Raw genomic sequence first — 23,217 nt, 5'->3', positions numbered from 1 at the left:
GGATCCCAAACGGGGTTGAGTATTGTCTTTTATGGATGAAAAGATTGCAAAAACCATCCATTAATAAATGTGATTGTTGTTTCCCCCAAGGGGCCAATGTTTTTGAGGGCAGTTGATTGTGAAGGGCCGGTACATGATGCAAATATTATTGTCGGGCTTTTCATTGAACCCATAGAGTCTGTGGGAGTTGACGGACGATGCTAAAGTTTGTAGGGCTGCAAGTGCTTTGGTAGAAGCACGTTATGATCATATCTTTTGGACACCATGCAGCATCCACTCCTTGAACTTGGTGATGAAAGCAATTGGCACCCAAATTGAATGGGTGAAAAAAGTGAATGAGGGTGAAGAGATCCAAATGTTTGTGACAAACCACCATGTCATAAACAATTTTCAGAAATTTCTCCAGCTTGGAATTATTGAAGGTAATTTTATTTAGTTTCATTTATCATTTTGTGTCATACTTTACATAATTGAATAAAATGTTTTTTGTGTTTACATATTTGAAATGAGTTATTAATTTACAATTTGAATTAACATTGCAACTGGTTGCTGAAACAAGGCTTGCTTTACACACAATCGTCCTTAGACGACTTGTGAGGGTGAGACAAGTATTGTGCCAAATGGTTATTAGCAACAAATGGGGTGGATGGAAGCAAGCTGATACAAAAAGAGCTAAAAATGTAAAGGATTTGATCTTGAGTGATGATTTTTAAAAAAGGGTGGAATATGTATTAGAAAATTCACCAAGCCCATCATGTCTATGCTTCAGTTTTCGACACTGATGAGCCTTGTTTGGGGGACATATATGATGCCATGGACTCCATGCTAGAGAGAGTGAAAATGGTATATTTAAATTTTTATACAATACTTTATCCTTGTTTATTGAGACATTTTGAATTTTTTTTTTTTAATTAACACTACATCAAGATAACTTACATGAAATCATTTGACATCCCAAGTCATTCAGAGGAAAGATCAGGATCCTGAGGAAACCTTCTACAAACAGGTGGAGAAAATGCACTTTCTAGCATGTGCACATTTACAACTCCTAGCATATGCACTTTCTCCCAAGTATTATAGCAGTGAGATACTTTCTAGTCCAAGTAGAGTGGCACCATATAGAGATTCTAAGGTTGCTAGTGGGTATAAGAGGGCATTAAGCAAGCTCTTTAGCGATCTTGAGGTGGCACTGAATGTTAGAAGAGAGTTTGCAGACTTTGTCGCACGAAAAAATGCAGACCCTGATGCAATCAATGATCGAAGTATAATGGATGCCATTGGATGATGGTACTTACATGGGCAAGGTTACATGTACCTCCAACCTCTTGCCATTAAGATTTTGTCACAAGTAACTATCTAAGTTTCATTTTTTTCCCTCCTTTTTTATGGCTACTTAGCTTATAGAATTAGCACTCTTAAATTCCTATTGTATCATAATTTACAATTTCTAATTTTTTTTTAAATTGTTGGTTATCTTTCTAGGTTGTGAGTGCTTCTACTGCTGAGCGGAATTGGCATACATACTCCTATATCCACTCAATGAAGCATAACTGGTTGGGTTTCAAGAAAGCAGAGGACTTGGTATATATTCACAACAACTGACGCCTCTTGTCACACAAGGATCCCAAATACAAGAAGGGTCCAGAGAAGTTGTGGGATGTATTACCCAAGACTACTGACTTGGATATGATTGTCCAAGATCTAGATAGAATTCCCTTGCTAGATGTTGATGAGGAAGAGGAGGATGTGACAACATCTGGGGCTAAAGGAACCGGTTTGGATTCCAAGGATGAGGATATAGATATAGTTGGGGATGACGCCATTGATCTCTCATTTTTTGATGACCCATTTGACCCTTCAAGGGCATTTTTGATACTATGAGTCTATGATCATTGATAAACTATTAAACATTTGCCATATATCATTATGTTTCAAACTTTATTATATGTCAATCTAATGAACTAGTTTATGTTTTGAAATTTCCTTTTGCAATTTAGTAATTCAATGTAAAAAATTGCCCAAACCTACAAACCCGAATCCGTCCCCGAACCCGAATCGACAACTTATATATTTTATAATATTTGGTTTTCAATGCCAATTCTATAAAATAGAGAACAAATATGTAAAAAGAAAAGATAAAACTAATATATTAGGTAACAACCAAGAGAGATACCAATTTACAGCCTACAAGGGAATTGTTTTCCCTTTGCCTTGTTTAACAATGTTTAAAACACGGAATCTCTCCAGAGTCAAACACATGACCTCCTCTGTAGAATAGACATGCCTTCTCCATCAAGACCACTCTATTTGAATATTAAGGTGGATGAAGAAGTTGATGGAAAAGACTATTACAAACCTTCTTTTTAAGAGCCATTGTTGATGCCAGCAATAATGGATTTGATCAGTCTAGGAGTTAAGTATTTTGAATGAGGATAGTTAATTGAAGCAAGAGAAAAAAGTAGCTCAAACAAGCCCTCAAAGTTAGCAAAGATGCAAAATATTTAAAAAGAAGAGATATGAGAACAAAGATGAGAGAGAACTTAAAAGAGAATAGGAAGTTTGAAAGCACCATAGTCTCTAACAACAGTTATTGGGAAAGAACTTTAAAACTTCAAAGAAGAAAGTTGAGCAAACATGACAAAGAACTGAGAAGTTAATAGAAACATTTGACGGTCAAGGGAGTCAAACAACACTCATACTGGTCTTCAATAACCCCACCGTCTAGAGCTCCAGATTGATCATCATCACACAAATCACATTTACTTCATCCATTTAGTAATGTTTTCCAACAGTGATATTTCAGGTGTCAAGAAAAGCGAATAACTTCTAATACACTGAAAGTCCCAATAAGAGCTAGGGAACAGGAATATATTCTTTTCAATAAGGACCCAACAATCCAAAAGGAAGCAAGAGACATGAATATGTGTACTGTCTAGGATTGTGATACACAACAAGATAGCCCACTTGAAGGGGCTGGTGACCCACCCTTTATGTATCTGTTATTAGCACTAGTTCAGTGGAAGCATGTGGCAGATTAGAGCATTCTTGCCACGGAAAGAGAAAGGACAAAATGCTTTTCACATATACAAAGTGAACAACATCAGTCCCTGTGACTGGATGGTGCATCAAGTTACAAATGCATGTGCTAGGGTGGAAAGAACCTTGGATTTTAAAAAGCAATTAAATACAAAAAGAAACATGTTAGAAGGGAAAACCTTAGACAATGAACCTCCAAACTGTATAGTCTGGATGATTTTTTCAGATAAACTTATAGCAACAGTCAAATATAAGTTAAATTTACTTTAACACCTACCCTTCGATCAAAACAACGGAAGAACAGAAAAAAAAAGAATCACTTGTTACTTGCTGCTGTTTCTGGATATAATTGATTGTGTTTTTGCATCAATGTTTCCAATCACGCTCTGTGAACCGTCATACTGGCTAATTCATGGTAAACTTCTTGAAAAGCAGAAGTTGAGTCTTGCAAAGACTTAGAGCAATAGGGAGCGAGGGGTTCCCTCAAATTATATGAGCATCGTTCCCGACCAACAATAGGAGGAATTGTTGGCAGTGAGCTCAGTATATCTTGGTGAGTCTTGAGATGTGTTCATTCATTTTAAACTTTTGGGGAGCTCTCCAAGCTTCTTGGAAAGGTTTATTATTTTAAAAACTCACCTAGTTTATTATCATTCTAAGACTTCAGGAACACATCAATATCGTTAGAATTGCATATTTTGTATATGTTGAGAGTCATTTTGATATTCTCTTTAACTTAAATGAATTATTGAGTTGTTAATAGATTATTCAATTAAGGTGCCTAATCTTGACAATATTAAAAAGAACAAATTACTAGAATTAGTCATTAAACAAGTTTCTGATGTGCATCATATTTGGACAAATTTTCCAATAAAGAGATTTGTAGAGGAAAAATGTATTATTATTTTATTTTTTATTGGTGCAATTTTTCCTTCAGAAGAGTTATAAAAGGAGGATGAAAGCTCAAATGAAGGGTTAGCCATGAAATATTATTTGCATTTGCATACGGACAGAACTTGTGTTCTTCTCAACATTTTGTGAGTACAAAAACCTTCTTTAGATTTCTGGTGTCAAAGATGAACTAGAAATAGTTTCAAATAGGAATCATCAATGAGCTACAAGGTAAAATTCTAATTTGTTGCAATCATGAAGTAGTTTTGGATAGGAATCATAAGTGAGCTACAAGGTGAAAATCTAATTTGATGCAATCATGGAAAATTTCAATCTGTTCAATTTTTGGTGTTGCTTCTGAAAAAATGTTCAATTTTTGGTGTTGCTTCTGAAAAAATTTGTAGAAGCTTTCGACAGTTCCCTATTAGATATTATCCTGTTTCAGGCCAAACCTCTTATTTATGTGTAGCAACCCCAATAGTGTGGTGATTGTTTTTATGCAGGCGAACACTTCATGGAGCAGTTGATTGCTGTTCTAGTTCTGATTTCTTTCATAGTTGAGCTATAACAATGAAATCTTGAATGGTGGTGCCAAGGATTGGGAAGCACAAAACAATCCACTTTGGGGTTGACTTGATTTTATGGTATGAGTTTTGATGATTTGGTCATGTGCACTTGTGTGTGCATCAGCTGCAAAATAAACATTTTCAGACCTGCAATAGGTCTACAATCATTTTGGGTAATGATTTTGGAGTGTGTTTTTGAGAATTCAGAAGCTTTTCCCAGTAGTATGCAGTTTTGATGTTTTAGAATGCTTCCACTCAGCAATTTCTGTGCATTAAAAGCATGTTTTCCAGTCTGATTTGACAGTAAAATAAGAGCTACAGAATGTTATCCTACCTGCATCAAATTTCCTCATTATTCATACGAGGTATCATAGATGAGTTGTTTGATTCATGATATTTGGTGCCTTTTGGGTTGTTGCAGTAGTTTATTTATTCTCAACACGTATAAGTCATATCAATATATCAGCCATTATAGTTACTATATGTTCTTGTAATGCATGTGAGCTAACTTTGTAATACCCTGAATGGTAATTTTGCAAGCAGTTCCTTTCTTGTTCTCTGATGTATTTGTTCACCACACTAAACAAGTGGAAGTATTGTATTTGCTTACCCCACTGAACAAGAGGAAGGATAAGATTTGCTTGCCACACTGAATAAGTGGAAAATATTGTATCTATGTACCCCAGTAAGTGTAGGGTGCTGAATTTGTTAACCAGAGGATAAGTAGAAGCTTTGTATTTGCACAGCACTGAATAAGTATGAATTGCATGATTTCAGTGCAAAGTACACTCCACTGAGTAAGCCAGCTTTCTGTTTACTTTCAAGTTGTTGCATACTAGATAATTGAGTGGTCCTAAACACCATATGCTCTCACCTTGCATTGTATCTCATAATCTGTTGAAAAGATTATATTCAGAATGATGAACTTCTCAGTTCATTGTTTACCAGTCTTCTTTCCATCTATCTAGACTCTTGCAGAGTAGTGACAAGTAAGTTCACACCAAATTCAATAATTAGTATACTCTTGAGTGTGACATTGATATCATTGAGACGGTTGATCATGCATCACTTGTATGTGTTTTCACATTTTTCCCCCAAAAAAAGTATCTAGTTTGGTCATGTTTACCTTTGAGTTCTACCATCCACCTACTTAATAGTTCAATGTTTCAATGGCTTCCATTACAATTTAGTAAAAGGTTTCTAGTTCTGAAGATTCAACTTTGTAAGATGATTTTGTGGCAAGCATTGCAGATTTGTTTGTAAAGACACATTGCAGATACCGTAGAGTAATATTGCGCAAATATAGTGACATAAGAGGATTGGTCACAAATATTTGAATCTCCGAAGCCTCCATGTAGATTTCAACCAACTCAATTTATGTATCAAACTTTCACAATATCAAATTGAGTGAGTGGATCATACACAGTGTCATAATGTGACCATATGTGCCTTCCACTACGGAACTAACTACAGTACAATTTTTTATGCTATTCATAATGCCTTGGACAACATGTTCAAGGTCTGCTATTTAAATGGACTCTATAAGCACATTGGCAGTAAAAATTGCGTCCTTCACTTTCTCCTCACAATCTACTACCTCCAAAAACATCAAACATTTAAAGGACATTCCAATGGCATTGATCAATGATCTATTTTTGCAATGTTTCCATACATTAGCAATGGACACACTTATTTCCATCCTTGATTGCTGAGAATGAATCCTCTCTGAAGCACTAATATAGCGGTTCACACTTTTCATACCCAAGACTAAAATAATCAAAAAGTGCATTAGCAATGGCCATCGCCATATCTGGTCACTATGGTCCGACCTCCCTCCCATGTATTCTTGAAGAACTTTTCCAATGCCTATCTCTAAATTGTCTTCTAGAAATATGGTGACAATGGCAAGAAAGAATGTAGGCAAGCCAATTGTGATAATCTATTAGGAGGCTTTTACAAGCTTTTCTTGGAAAGAGGATATGCTCTTTTCTTTGATCTTTTATTTAATATGTCAACATCCTCTTGTTCCTTAACGTGTGCCATCATTTGTTCGAAATCCCCTTTTATTTCGCCCAAGACAAACTGTTATTCCTTGACAAGGAATAGTGCAGAATTGAGTTTTCACACTAAAGTATGAAGCCCTTATACTCAGTTCCACATTGACTACAATGCCAACAATAACCCTGTTAAACTAGGATCTTTTCTAGAGAATAATCTAACTTGTATTGTTCAGAACTGATTACTAGTTATTGATATATGCTTTTGATGTTTATTGATATCTTTGACCATGTAATTCTGAATTGGTCTGATCAATATCTCTGAATATTGTTCGATCTACTAAATGTGATGACTGCTGTAACAATTCAATGCCTTTGTTATTAATTTATTGATTGCAACAGTCATCGGACACATAACCTCTGGGGGTGACCTCCCGGGAAGTCCTAGTGCTTCACCTCTGTGAGCATCACCTAGATCCAATGAGTGCTAAGTGTTCCATTCATTCTCTTTAGAGATGGGCTCCGTGAACCACTACTCATGAAATGTGGATCAATGAGTTTGACTCAAAAATCACACAATTAAATCCTGATAGTAATATCATAATTTGACTTGCTGTGAAAAATATCTCTGACTTATCAACTAACGAGCTTAAGGGACTTTCTAATGAATGGTTCATAAGGTACAACACTTGGTGAAGGTTTTGCAAACGGGGTTGAAGAAGAGTGGGTTTAACCATGGAGGAAACTCAGTAGTTAAGCGTGCTCAAACTGGAGTAGTACTGAGATGGGTGACCTCCCAGGAAGTCTTGGAGCTTCACCTCTGTGAGCATCACTAGATTCAATGAGTGCTAAGTGTTCCATTCATTCTCATGAGTGATGGGTTCGGTGAACCACTACTCGTGAAATGTGGGTCAATGAGTTTGACTCAAAAATCACACAGTTAAATCCTAATTGCAATATCATAATGTATGTGTTTTCCAAAGGGAGCGATCTCTCTGAATTTATATTGTGGATGAGACAAGAGAGACATGTCCCTCCATGGGACATGTCTATTCATTAACTCACATTATTTATCATTAGTAATCTTTAGACAATTGTTAATTATATCTGATTATATATATATAATGATTACTATATCAAAGTGATTTAACTAGCAATCATAACAATGTATTTCATGGTTAAATCAATCCAACTGAAGTAACAACATTAACACTCCCTCTTGGCTAGGGAGGATTGTTATAGAATTTGAAACACCTTGCCCTCAAGCAATGCAAAGAGATATCACCTCAATTGATATTACGCTCGTATTTAAGGATATCAAGAGATATCCACCATAATGATATCATCTCTGTTACATCCCAAATTTTTACTCATTTTAAAAATGTCCATATAGCCATTGAGGTTTCACACGAATCAGTTGACAAGTAAAATTAGTTATGTGAAATGATACGATGGTTAGTCGTTATAATTTTCATATAAAGACAACATGTGTTATGATGCTATTATATTGTTATCTTGAAATCTTGGGAAGTTGGTTATTCATCTTGGGAGTGAAATGGTGGTTAGCCGTTACGAAGGTCATGAATAATAACTTGTTATGATAATTTTGATTTTGTCGAGGGTTATGATATAATTGCGAAAAATTTCCTTTCCTTGTAGGAGCACGTCGATGGTGGGGAAAGCATTGCCAAAAAGGAATTGAGCACAGGAGCACCACCTGTCACTAGGCAAATAGGTATGAGTCTTGAACCACCATGACTAAGGGTAAAGGGCTAGACAAGCAAGAGTGTATGTTGGACGACCATGAACTAGTTGGTTAAATTATATATCACTGAATAATTAAAGAAACCACTAAGCATAAATTGAAATAAAATTTAAATTGTTACCTTTGATCATTGTGGGGTCTCCTGAGCATATTGACACCATGTTATTATGAAATCCATACTTGTGTATAAATGTATATGTATATGTGCATATATCAATATGATGATATAAAATAGATATATAATTAAAATACATGCACATGTGCATAAACATGTACGTACAATTAGAGATGGCACAATACGATGACGCCAAAATATATTTTATATCATGTCGGGGGGTAGGCCTTTATATTTATCTTAATATTTTATTATCAATCCAAAACATGAGCGCTACCACCCTTAGCAGCATAATATTTTTTTTTACTATTGAAATCGTTTACAAATCTTGTGCTTATTCAAGCAACAACATGACACTTACAATCTTATTCAAGCTCCTTACGAGCAATCACACTAGAAACAACCATTGGAAGACCAAGAGTCACAACTTAGAATCCACCTTTTACAATGAGACAAATACAACCAATAGAGACCAAGAGTCACAACTTAGAATTCCACAAAGATGTCCCTCTTGGAATTTGAACCAAGGTCTCCACAATGAGAACTCATTGCTTCAACCAACTAAGCTAAACCCCTTGGACTCATAATATTTCTTTTTAAAAATTTGAATTCATAATATTCTTGTAACTACAAGTCAAGCTCATTCTTGTAACCACCGCAGGGGGGACTATATTTCTCCTCACACGTTCTCCTTCTTCATTCTCACACCTTTCTTCATTCTCCTTGTTCTCTGTTTACATCCGAGCATATCATAGAAAGTCATAACTGAGTTGCTCGTGTGGAGCTGTAGATTTCACAGTGATTGATCTGACCAACACCTAGTCTTAAATCTTCTTCTATAACTAGGTCATGTATTCTCTCATCATGTCATTAGCATTGTGAATGATGCAATACTGATTAGTCATGTAACTTCCATCATGTTATCTGCATTATGTGAAATGCATTTGCATTCAAGTAAGATTCTTTTTCCTTTTAAATGTCGTATAAACATTGAGTATTGAGTTTGATTAGCTTTGAGAGGCTACAGCTTGTTCTTTTCTTTCACACCTTTCTTTGGTATCAGTTGCCTACTTAAGCAGCTACTACTATAAGATTGGGGCAAGGAATGCCCAGACGATGGAAATATATAATGCTTTATAATGTGCAAAACTGCATTGCAATATCCTCTATTTCTTTGCTTTTTTATATGTACTAGTTGTGCATGTTTTAACATAATACCAACATAATAACACAAACAATCTTCTGATTTAACAGAATCTCATGACAATTAGCAGTCTCCTAGGAAGCACCCACGGCCGAATAGAGCCAAGTATATACACGGTGAAGAGGAGAGGAAATCTTGCAAGAGAAACGTAAATAAAACAATAAATCAGGGTTTTAAATATTGATCAATTTATAAAGGAGAAATGTATAAGTCCAAGTCAGCTCATGGTAATCCAATTCTTAGATCTTGATGCCTAGTCAAGCAATAGGATTAATTCTCTAGTACTAGGATGCTCAATGGCTGGACAAGGTGTTCCATGTCTATTTCCGAGTAGGGAGGGTCTTTCTTGGATGAGATTGTATGGGGATATTTAAGGTCCGCGGTTGGGAGCTTAAGCCCCTGATAGTGCTTCCCCACTCCATCAAATGCCAAGACATGCAAAAGACGGAGATAATTTATGCATTCAAACATCTGTTGGTAACAGGTATTCAACTTTTATGATATTTTGAAGATATGTTAGATTGATTTATATCGTTGAATTAGTTATTTCCTTCAATGGAATCAACTTTTCTCATCAACGTAAATGGTAACCGGTTAGATCATTTGATCTTCCAATTGGACATGAATTATATTTGTATGCTTGAGATAGGCCTACTTGATGGATGTTATAACTGTCCTTCTATGTTAACAATGAAAATGAATGTATCTTTTCACTATATGTTATTGCCATAATTAGCAAGAAGAAAGAAAAAGGATTATACAGCAATATTTGATGCCCTAGAAGGTATTTGTCATTGTGATGTTGTGATGCAGTGGTATTTGATGCCCTAAATGGTAATTGACATTTTGATAGTGGTATAACTATTTGTGCCCTAAGTGGTATATGTGGACTAACCTAGGTTTTGCAGAGGCTGCCCTAGGCGGATTCCGGTTTCGAAATTTAAGGTATGGAAAAGTTGAATCCTCTATTTAAATTTATTGATGATGCCTTCAGTTGTTAGTTACCTTAATTCAGTTAAACTGTTTGTAACCATTAATTTCTTTCCCATGAACATAATTCTTATAAATACCTTCTCATGATCATGAAGTCGTATCTGTATTTCATTGAATTTCTGGTTGTTAGTTAAGGCCTGCAAAAAGTGGATGTTACAATCTCATGATATTAGGAGTAATGGCCTCAGAATACCATGTTGCATGATATTCACCAAGTACTCTGAGTAAATGGCCACTTGAATATCAAGTTGCATGAAATTCACCAAATACTCAAAAAGTCCATAAGGTATGTGCACATGTATGCTCGATAATACTTACCATAGGAACATTATATTCATGGTTTGTTTAAGGAAATTAATCCACCATGCATCTATGATGATCTACTTACACATCATAAGATATTCATCATAATAGAAGATTAAGTTATTGTAAGATTATCACCTTCCAATAACTTTAATGAATCGACCATCTAATTTTTTCTAATTACCACTCATCATGTTTTTGAATTTTCTCTCGTTGCAATTAAAGTGAAGTAATATAGTGGAATTAAGGCTCCACGAAGTAATATAGTGGAAATTTCACTAATTAAAGTGATTTAACTAGTAATCATAACAATGTATCTCATGGTCAAATCTTCTATTATGATGGATATAACATTATAAAATTTAGATATAATGCTTTAGTATAAAATTATATAATAAAACTAATAATGTTATAATATAATATAATATAATATAATAATTATAATGTTTATGTACTAATATTATATAAAAAATGAATATAACTAATAACCTTATATAATATGGAACCAACCTCAAGAGTGATTTTGGGTATCATGTATTTGAATTCTGAAGGAAGAAAAACAAAAAATACAAAAGCCCTAGAACTTGCATAAAAAATTGTGATCAAAAGAAAGACAATGTAGACGATTTTGCAGCCTTCGTGAGAGCATAAAAAGACCTCATACCTCAGGAGGCTGTAAATTGCAATTTGTTTCTTTTAAGTTTAAAGTTAATATGTGGCACCTACCCCCTCTGGTAGTACTTACCTTTAAAAAAAAATTATATACTATATAATATAATATAGCCTATAGTATTTATGTTATAAAATATTAAAAATAATATAGCTAAAAACATTTATGAAACCCAATAATATTTCACCACATACTTCCTTTACAAACCTCAGAAGATATGAAACAAGCCCTGTGAACAAGAAAATGCTCTCAAATTAGTCAGAAGTTCAAGAAATTTGTTATAAATTCCATGTGTTTAGCCAGAAACTCGTTGCAGTTTGTCAGTAATTCATTGCAATTTGTCCCATACAAACCCAATGGAAAACTAAGGCCTGTAAGGCTAGGATTTCTCTTTAACCCCTACCCAATATTTCCCCCATTATATCTTTAATTAATTGAGGAAAAAGGGCTTCCTGAGTTATTCATTGGAAAGATTTAGGCTAGTATAGTGTAAATAAAATTCTGCTAGTATGATATAGATAAGATTTCTGCTACTATTCACAATAGATTCAGAAGGAAAAATATTAGGGATCACAAGGGGCAAGGTGGGAACAAATTCAATAGCTTTGATATCTATAAATCACCTGAGCCAACCACAAACAGCATGCATAAAAGTCATCAATAATCAGCATGCTCTCAACTCAGTATAAATCTGAGAACTATTATGCTTCTTGCAGAACCAAGGGTAATGTCTTTCACAGAATGTACAACTTTGACATAATTAGAGATTTCTCGTTTTCTGTAATTCTAAGATATTAGTGAATTCCATCAGTGCCTACCTTATATCAGGATCTTTCAAAGAAGTAATAATCTGTGCCTGATGCCTTTTAATGCTATCCTGAACATCAGCTACCATCAGCATTCTTGTCATATTTTCCTGAAAGATAAACCAAAACATTCAACATGAATGTTTTCGTTAATAACTTGATAGTCTACTTGTGGGATCATACAACTAAGAGAACAGAACAGTAAAAACACTGAAACCATACCAGCCCAAGATATCGGATGTTTGGTTCTCGTACAGCTATGAACTTCCCTAGTAAAGCAACACACTGAGACATCATCTCCTTTTCAGCATCAAGATGCATTACCTGCAAGAAAAAATGTGCATAATTTCAAGAAAATGTTCCATCTCCAGTGTAATACATGGATATACCCTTGGTTGTTAATAAAATTATTGACTTCTTTTTTTCATCATATCAGGGACAGATTTAGCTATTACTACACTACACCAAAACCCACTGCTTGAACCTTTTCAGAGAACACTCAAAGAATGCAAGTGCCATTTCAATACTTCATCCCAATATGAATAGAGCTGAAATAATAACAAAGGAGAAAGCTTTTGAAATAGGATAGGACATTGAATATGTCTGAGACTTTGAATAATTTGTTGTGTCCATTAAAAATTTTAAACTACAATCAAGAAATACAGAAATCTATCCTTAACATTGTTGTAATGCTACCACTTTGAAGGATATCGATAAAAAATAAGATGTATTCCTAAAAATAAGGAAAATTATTCAGAATATGTCCTCATAAATGGCCCAAACAAAATGTTAAATGTTTAAGTTGTAATCATCTCCTGTGCAAATTAGTCCAAGAATCACCATAGTTCTATTAAGGTTTCAGATACTGAATATATGCCAAAGAACATAAATATCAGCTACCCAATAGATTCAGATCAGAATATGCACTTTCTCTGCAATTTTAACTTAATAAATGACAAGAAGTAACTATATTACTTCATGAAGCCTTAATTCCACATAGGTAGCAGATGATTTAGTTACTACGACGCATTTTGTCATTCACTGTTACTTATAAAACACATCTAGCTGACAGAAATATCAAATTAGTCGGTTCTTAGTTTTGTGTTTCACCCCATTCTCCATTGGTTTATGATCTAACAATCAAGCATTGCTTCACAGAGAAGTGCAATAGAAGAACAATAAAATAATTGAAGAAAATTTCAGTTGTACCACATTGACAATGTAAAATGGCAATTGCAGTATTATGGCATACCAAAGCAAGAGCCTCGAACAAGACAGCATGCGATGCATTATTTTTGTTCACGTTCTTCACAACATCAGTCCCCATCAAAATACGCTGTAGAACCTGACATGATCAATCATATTAGTTAGAAAAGTTGTGGATGCTTAGACCAATTTGAAAAACTAGCCTCAATTTTGGCAATACTAACCTCAAATAAGGACCTTCTGATGTTGGGATCCTCAATTGTAGGAAAATATTGTAGTGCCCTCATGGTTTTAACCTGTACAATCAGTTTACACAAGTGTCTTCACAACCCACTCATACAATCATGAAAAATCCCACAGCAAAGGCACATCATAAAGCAAAGTAATTTCTTGCAAAAAAAAATACCACAAACAATTTGCAATAAGGACAAACCAAGGTTGGTTGGAAGCTGATGATTATGGCCATGCAACAACCTTCACCCAATGAAAAGAATAACAACGAAAGCCTTAAAGAATGTAACATAACAGTATATTATACATAAGGTAGAAGTTGGTTGCGTAAATTATACATACTATGTAAGGTCAATGGTTGACTCTTTACAGCCATGAAAAACAAATCTATGTATCTTCGGCAGCTGATATAAATCAACTGAAAGCATCAAGCCTAACCAGATTATTTTATCATCTCCAAAATGTCTGATAAACACTAAGGAAATAGTCATATTTCTAAGAGTGAAACTTGACAAAAAATTGTTATTTTTTTCCAAAAAGGCATTTTGCTATTAAGGTCTTGTTACTTCAAACGAATAAACTTCCTGTAGAAATTAAATACTAATTGGTTCATATCAAATTCAGATAAACCAACCAACTCAGAGGCAGCTAATTGTAAATTTTCTGCTAAATCCTTATCTCTTAATCAGACTTTTAATCCAATCTTATATGCTGAGAATGATCTTCTAAGTAGTATGAATATTGATGAAATTAGTGTTTATTATAATGCAGATACAATACTGAATATTTAACCTTTTATTGTGATAGAGAATCTCAGATATAAATTGCAGGATATAAAATGCTTATAGGAGCAGACTGCTGTAACTGTGTGTCCTATAATCTGCATTTACAACCTACTTATATATCCTTTCTAAAGGTATGTCCCTTAACCCTTCCTAACTTGGCGCCTATAGGAGAGATATATATATCATTAAATGCCAACATTAGAGATATATTTCTATTAAGAGGAAGTACGGTCTGTACTGTCAGACCTATAGGTTTATCTTGGTTAATATTATTAACACTCCCTCTTAACCTGATAATCCTACAAAGAGATATTATATCTAGCAACACCAATACAGATGAATAAGCAAGAATTAATACTCTATCACTCTGTCTCTTCTTAGTATGTGGTATCATAGAACACATGATGCAAAGTCATATTACTAAACCTGTGATATGACAAATCACTGCCGCTAGTGATATTATACAAGATAAATATGAAGAGTTATCTCTTCATTTATCCAAGTTATGATTTCATAGAAACTGGTATTTCCATGTCACAACATGATCTTGAATTTTAAGATCTACCAGAATACAAGATAAACCCGTAGAATACTAAGATTCTTCCTTTATCCAATTTGTGACCTATGAACATAGCAATGTCAACATCACAATATGATCTTGAACTCATCTAGATCTTACAATAGAACTCTACTGTTTAGTACATTATCTAAGAGATCATCACCTCTTAAAATAATGAATACAAATGAATACAAATGGTGGAGCCCATAACAGTCAATAGCCTGACAAAATAAAATTATTTTATTAATAATCAAGAGAGTACAAATGGATTACAACTCAACCATACCAAGTCTCCTTCTGAAGTGTTCTATCTTCACTCTAAATAGAGGTTTGGTGAGTATGTATGTTGTCTGATCTGCAGTGCAAATGTATTCCAATTTTACAGAATTCCTGTCTACCATATCTCTTACATAATGGTAAGAAATTTCAATATGCTTGGACCTGTCATGGAAAACTAGATTCACTGAGAGCTTGATGGAACTCTTATTATCACAATGAATAATCGTGGGATTCATAGCTTGCCCAAATAATCCCACAAGTAACTTCCTTGGCCATAATACTTTTCAGAAGGCCATCACTGTTGCAATGTATTTGGCTTCTGTGGAGCTCTGTGCTACTGAAGACTGCTTTCTACATATCCAAGATATCATTGTTGATCCCAAACTGAAACAGCATCCTGAAGTACTTTTCCTGTATTTAACACTTCCACCCCAATCTGAATCAATGAATCCATGTAAGTCTAAAGCAACTTTCTCATATTTGAGTCTGAGATTAAGAGTGCCTTGTAAGTATCTCATAATATGTTTAACTGCAACTAGGTGAATCTCCTTCAGTTCACACATAAACTGGCTTAAGGCATTAACTGCATAGCGAATATCTGATCTTGTATTTACTAAGTACATAAGAGACCCAATCATCTGTCTGTAGAGAATAGAATCTATGGATGGTGATTCTGCAGCTGCTTCCTTAAGTTTATGTAGATTAGTCTCCATTGGAGAAGACATAGGTTTGCAATTCCACATTTCAAATTTCTTTAAAATATATGATGTATACTTCCCTTGATTTAGTATGATACTGTCATAATTTTGTCGTACTTCCAGTCCTAGGAAGTAATCAAGGAGTCCCAAATCTTTCATCTCAAATTCTCTAGTTAGATCTTTCTTACACTGATCTATGAGATGATCATCACCTGTTATTAGTAGATCATCAACATACAGTATTAGAATTACCATATCATCTTTATCTCTTTTATAATATAAATTTGGATTAACTTCATTCTTGGAGAATCCTAAGCCAGTGAGATACTTGTCAAATCTTTCGTACCAAGCCCTACGAGCCTGTTTAGGCCCATAAAGAGCTTTCTTGAGCCTGGAAACAAAAGCATTAGGATCATGAGTTTCAAATCCTTCAGGTTGCTCCAGATATAATTCTTTTGAAGTCTTTCCATTTAGGAATGTTGTTTTCACATCCATCCGATGTACCTTCCATCCCTTTGATGCGGCAATTGCTAAGACTGCTCTTCCGAAGGTATATCTGGCAAAAGGAGCAAAGGTTTCTTCATAATCAGTCCCTTCTTTCTGAGAAAATCCTCTGGCTACAAATCTAGCTTTATACTTCTCAATACTACTGTCAGCAGCATGCTTTATTTTAAATATCCACTTGGAAGAAACAACAGATTTTCCTTTAGGTCTTGGAACAATTTCCCAAACATCATTTTTCATGATAGATTGGTATTCTTCTGTCATAGCTTCTTTCCAAGTTGTATGTTTAATAGCATCAGAGGGATTGGTTAGCTCTGTTTTGGATAAATCACTTATGTTAGCTGTATAACCAAAGAATCTTTTAGGTCTTTTGCTTTCTTTGACTGTCCCGGAAGGTGCAGCAAAGTCTTGAGCTACTTCAACTCTTTTAATGGCCCAAAGTGGTCCTTTCTTTGAATTTTCTTCAAGGTTCATATTTTGAATTTCATCTTCGATTTATTCTAAGTTCTCCCTCTGGGACCCAGATTCACTATTTCTTTCAGAACTAGATAAAGGAGAAGGTTCATCAGAACTTATGGCTCTTTTGAATGCAAGATCTTCTTCAAAGATTATATCTCTGCTAAGTTCAATAGTTTTATGTCCAAGTATGGAAATCCTATATGCTTTAGAAGTTTCACTATACCCTACAAAAATGCCTTTCCTCCTGGAGGGTTCTAACTTGGTTCTCTTTTCTTTTGGAACATGGATATATACCGAACATCCAAAAATTCTAAGATGACTTATATTGGGTTTTACTTTAGTATATACTTCTTCAGGTGTTTTATCTTTAAGATAGGAGTGAGAACTTTTGTTTTGAATATATACAACAATACAAGAGGCTTCTGCCCAAAGATAATATTCTAGGTTTTGGTCAAAAATCATAGCCCTAGCAGTTTCTATAATTGTCCTATTCTTTCTTTCTGCTACCCCGTTTTGCTCTGGGTTATAAGGAATTATGTACTCCCTCTTAATCCCTGATTCTTTACAAAACTTTTTAAACAAGTCTAAAGTATATTCTCCTCCATTATCAATTCTAAAGGCTTTAATTTTATGTCCTGAAAAATGTTCAATTAATGCTTTGAATTCTTTAAATCTTTGTAGGATTTCTTCTGATTCCTTGCATCTTAAAAAGTAAATCCATGTTTTCCTAGAGAAGTCATCTATGAACAAAATATAATATCAGAATCCTCCAAAAGAAGGAACAAGCATAGGTCCACATAAATCTGAATGAATTAATTCTAGTACATTACTTGTTTTCCTAGTACTATCATGAAAGGGACTTCTAGTGCTTTTACCCAGAGCACAACCTTTGCAAATACTAGGGTGGTCTTTATTTAATTTGGGTAATCCAGTAACCATCTTTTCTATGGTTGACAAGGTTTTAAAATTTAGATGCCCTAAACTTCTATGCCATATGTCATTTGAATCTTCAGCTTCGTGGACTAGGGCTTGAATGGATCCACTAGATTTTGTATTCAATTCATACAAATATCCCTTTCTTTGACCAATTAACTTTGCTTTCTTGATGGAAGAGTTCTTAGCCCAAGTTAATACTTTGCCATCCACGAATGCAACATTGTGTCCATCATCTTCAAGTGCTGTAATTGAGATTAGGTTTCTTTTAATCCTTGGTACATAGAGTACACTTTTAAGAAAAAGAGTATTTTTTGATTTTAGTTGCAAATTACAATTTTCAATTCCTTCAACGGAGTGTGCTGAGTTATCACCAATGGTAAGTTCACCGTTAACCTTCTCTAATAAAGAATCTAGAGTTTCTTTGTATCTCATTATATGTCTAGAAGATCCACTATCAATTACCCATGCTTTATTTGAAATTTCATTTGATAGAGAAGAATACAAAACACAGTTCTCAGGATCATAAGTATCTTCTTCTCTAATGAAATTTGTACAATTTGCATGTTGTTTGAAATTTTCAGAACAATTAGACCTATAGTGTCCAAATTTTTCACATTTGAAACACTTTATTTTAGATAGATCTTTCTTGGGCTTTCCATTCTTTTGATTTCCCTTTTTCTTCTTGAAATGCTTCTTCTTGCCTTTATAGGAGTTTGTATTAAAAACGTGAAGTTCTTCATCTTCTACTTTTGGTTTCCCTCCTTTCTTTAGTTTTTTGGATTCCTCTTGAAGACAATCATTCTTGAGTCTGTTAAAGTCCAGGAGCTGATCTCTGGCACTTATTCCTTGTGCGAATGTCTCCCATAAATCTAGCAATCCATCTATAGCCATAAGTGTTAATTCTATGTCACTAATGATGGTTCTTATGCTTGATAGTTCATCTCTAATGCAGGCAACTCTTAAGAAGTAAGAACTTATCGATTCTCCTTTCTTTATCTAAATGTGATTCAGTTGCCTTTCTAGTGCAAGAACCCTGGTTGCATTGTTTACTTCATAAGCATTTCGTAATGCATTCATCATATCAAAGGTTGTTTGATGTTTTGTAAGCATTGGTATAATATCATTTTTAACTCCATCCAAAATGATTTGAATAGCTTTTCTATTTCCTTTGCTCCATATAGATTTGTGAGGTTCAACTGGGGGTTGTTTGGATGCTCCATCAATAAATTGTTTTACATTGTTCTCTTCAAGAATCATCATGATTCTGAACTTCCAGGCTTCAAAGTGCTCTTTCCCATCAAACCTATCCTCAAGTCTGATTGTGTAAGCCATGGAAGATAGAAAATTGTTGCTTGATGTGTACAACGTCTGATTACTGAAATTTAACAAAGCCTAGGTTCGATTACCAGAGCTCTGATACCATGTAAATTTTCTGCTAAATCCTTATCTCTTAATCAGACTTTTAATCTAGTCTTATATGTTGAGAATGATCTTCTAAGTAGCATGAATATTGATGAAATTAGTGCTTATTATAATGCAGATACAATACTGAATATTTAACCTTTTATTGTGATAGAGAATCTCAGACATAAATTGCAGGATATAAAATGCTTATAGGAGCAGACTGCTGTAACTGTGTGTCCTATAATCTGCATTTTACAACCTACTTGTATATCCTTTCTAAAGGATATGTCCCTCAAGGGACATAACCCTTCCTAACTTGGCACCTATAGGAGAGATATATATATCATTAAATGCCAACATAAGAGATATATTTCTATTAAGAGGAAGTACGGTCTGTACTGTCAAACCTCTAGGTTTATCTTGGTTAATATTCTTAACACTAATTAAATAGGAAGGAAATTGAAACAATACTACCAATGATATTTTTTAAGTTTTATGTAAACCAGATGGCTCAAATTAGGGGTGAACTAAACAGATATTAGAAAAGGCCAATAGTACCTACATGGGCCAGATTGGCTAAAGCTAAACCATGGTAGTGCTTCCTAAAGAATTCTGGAACTGAGGGATAAGAAACTCAAGGGGTTTGATTATTGTTGTTACATCCCAAATTTTGTATCTTTTTAAATAATCTTATAGCTGTTGCAATGGTTAGTTGAAACTCTCGAATGTCATGATCTTGTGAAATGGAAGTATTGGTTAATCGTTTTTATTCATGTGAAAATGACTTGTTAGTTGTTCATTGTTATTTCAACTGAAAACGAATGCTTATATTTTAAGATAAATGTTAGTGGTGGTTAACCATTGTGACACTTATCAGCTATTGTTGTTGTTTTTTTTGGTATTTTGACTTAAAATGTAGGAACATGTTATTATTGTGGAAATATGCATTTTGGTTGCAAGAGCAGATGAAGGGGGGAAGCATTTCTAAATGGGATTCAAGGAATGGGGCACCAAAACAAAAAAGTCCATCAACAGATTATCAAGTATGAGCTCTAACCATCTTGATGAAGGATTTAATGACTAGACAACGGAACGTACCTTGGACAATCAAGAGCTACCCAGTCAGTTCTTAAAACAAGTGAACATTTAAATAAATATTGGGAAGAGAGGTGTTACCTTCTTTTGATTTTGTTGTGAATTTAAGTTGTCGTCAGTATGTGAATCTATATATTGACACCATGGTATTTTAACACCTATAATTGCACCTACATGTATGGCCATATATACATACTGTGTGTATAAATAATATGAACCATATGATTTTAATTACACATGCATATGTATATATTATCAAACTCAGGTGGAGCACCTACAAAGCGAGGTGATCCTGCAGGAGAAGCTGGAGGTGTCTGTAAAGGAATCACTAGTATAACTAGAGCTGCAGGAGCTGTAGGAGCCCTCCCATCAGGTGGACCTAATGGAAGCTGAACTCCCAAATCATGAGCCTTCATAGGTTGGTATGTTGCATCAAGGAACAGGAGAAGCAGGCATGAAAGGTCCTCATTGCTCATCAAAGACTACATCACGACTATAGATGAGACGAAATGTCTCAACGTCGATCAAGCAACAGGCTTTGTGAAGACTACTATATCCAGCAAGTATGAGTTTCTCACTCTTGGCATCCAACTTGGTGTGTGACGCATCAAGGATCCAAACAAACGCAAGGGAGCCAAAAACCTTCAAGTGACTGATTCTGGGCTTGTGACCTGACCAAGCCTCTTCTGGAGTTTTACCTTTGACCACCACTGTGGGTGACTAAACTACAGTATTAACTGCTTCTGCCCAAAACTTCTTCGGACCATGTCTGTGTTCGAACATGGATCGAGCCATCTCAATGATTGTCCTATTCCGATGTTCAACTACACTGTTTTGTTGCGGCATGTGGGGTGTGGTTAATTGGCGTTTGATGCCATGTGTATCCAAGAAGATGGAGAAAACATTAGAACAAAATTCCCCCCCATTGTCTAATCTAAGAGCAATAATAATTTTCCCAGACTCTTTTTCAACTAAAGGTTTAAACTTCTAAAATACAGGAAATGCATCTGATTTCTTTTTAAGGAAATACACCCACATTTTTCTACTGAAATCATCAACAGACAACAAACACCTGGACCCAACAACAGAAGGAGTGGCCATAGGGCCGCAGATATCCAAATGAACAAGCTGAAGTACCTGAGAAGCGCACCATGAATCACCACTAGTGAAAGGTGCGTGATGTTGCTTCCCAACTGGCATGCATCACAAACTCCAAGCTGTTGGATCTGTATCTCTGGCAATCCAAGAACAAGCTCATCCCAAGCAAGCTGTGAGAGATAATGCACATTTAAGTGCCCATATCGTTGATGCCAAAGTGTATTGACAAAAGACCTCCAAGCAACCATAGCTAAGTCCAGAGAATCACCAGAATCAGTAAGTCTGAAATGACCATGATCCTCAAGACCCACTGCAACAGTAAACTTAGTCGCCTGATCAATGCTAGTGCACTAATGTGAACTGAAGGTGACTGCCAAGTGTAGAGAATGTCGCAACAACTGATTGACTGAGAGTAGATTTAGTTCTATCACTGGAACGTAGTACACATCGAGGAATATGAGATTCCTCCCAACAGACTGAATCTGAATGTTGCCTTTGCCAACAACCGTGTACTCTTCTCTGCCACCAAAAATAACAGAGTTTGAATAAGCTTGATAGTCAGTAAACCAATCTCTACGGTGAGTGAAATGACGAGATACACCTAAATCAATGTACCAGGCAGACGACTTCACATGATTTGCAGGTCTTTTAGCCATGAAGGTGTAAAAGGTAGACTCCGCCTACTCAGTGTGCTCTACACTATTCACTTTGCGCTGCAAACCTGATTGCTTAGATTATGCAGCTAAGCATTTCCGACATTCAACCTTCATGTGTCCAAACTTGTGGCAGTAGTTGCATTGAATGTTCTTCTCTCGAGAACCATCTGATGCTGAAGTAGAAGACTTCTGTTGAGATGGTTGTTGAAACTTGCCTTTATCCTTCTGAAAGGATTTCGCAACAAAGGCTTGCTCTGTGGAGGTGGAATTGGAGCTGCTACCGAATTGTTGTTTCCACCGATCTTGTTGAAGCAACAATGTATAGAGATTAGTGAACTTCAAATCAACACCAGAAGACGTGATGTTGAGTCTCGATAAAATGCTCATAGGACTTCGGTAAACTCCGAAGAGTGATAACCACAATATCCTCTTCTTCCATCTTGCGACTGATGGCAAGTAACTGATCAAGGATTTCCTGAATCCAATTCAAGTGTGCCTAGAGCAAGGTGTGCTCATCCATGACAATAGAAAATAGAGTGTTTTTCAGAAAGAAGGCTATGCTTTTGTCAGAAGTCTCATGAAGACCATTGAGATGTGTCCAGATCTCAGCAACTGTCTTGCCGGATGGAATTTGAGAAAGTTGATCATCAGCCACAGATAACTTGAGAAGCATCATTGCCTCCCGATTATTCAAATCCCACATATCCTAATCAGATCCAGGAGCAATTGGACAATTCAAAACACCCAATACAAGTTGATCGATGTTCTGATAATCAAAAATGGCAATGATCCGCTACTTCCAAGTGTCATAATTTCGACCATTGAATTTGGAGTTCTGCTTGAGCAAAATGTTTGTCAGAGATGCCATGGCATGTTTGTCAATGAAAAAATGTGAAAATCTATGAAGGCAAGTTCTTTGAGGCAAAAAAATGGAAGACCCAAAAAAATCAATGTGACCTAG

At 35.2% G+C, this 23,217-nt stretch overlaps 1 protein-coding gene across 1 annotated transcript in view; it reads right to left on the bottom strand.

The window, feature by feature from the left end:
* Positions 1 to 23,217, bottom strand: part of LOC149530800 (AP-2 complex subunit alpha-1-like) — an 80,404-nt gene that overhangs the window by 13,602 nt on the left and 43,585 nt on the right. The window contains exons 7-10 of the mRNA XM_089810782.1: positions 13,777 to 13,848; positions 13,599 to 13,691; positions 12,569 to 12,670; positions 12,359 to 12,456 (exon numbers count right to left, since the gene is read on the bottom strand). Of these exons, the coding sequence (XP_089666908.1) occupies positions 12,359 to 12,456; positions 12,569 to 12,670; positions 13,599 to 13,691; positions 13,777 to 13,848 (365 nt within the window). The remainder of the gene's footprint in view (positions 1 to 12,358; positions 12,457 to 12,568; positions 12,671 to 13,598; positions 13,692 to 13,776; positions 13,849 to 23,217) is intronic.

This window comes from Cupressus sempervirens, chromosome 11, assembly GCF_028749045.1.
Source record: "Cupressus sempervirens isolate cs-2001-9-10 chromosome 11, ASM2874904v1, whole genome shotgun sequence".
In the NCBI taxonomy this organism is placed as follows: domain Eukaryota; kingdom Viridiplantae; phylum Streptophyta; class Pinopsida; order Cupressales; family Cupressaceae; genus Cupressus; species Cupressus sempervirens.
Note: the sequence above shows the minus strand (reverse complement) of the source record. Positions and strands in the feature narration are given on the sequence as shown.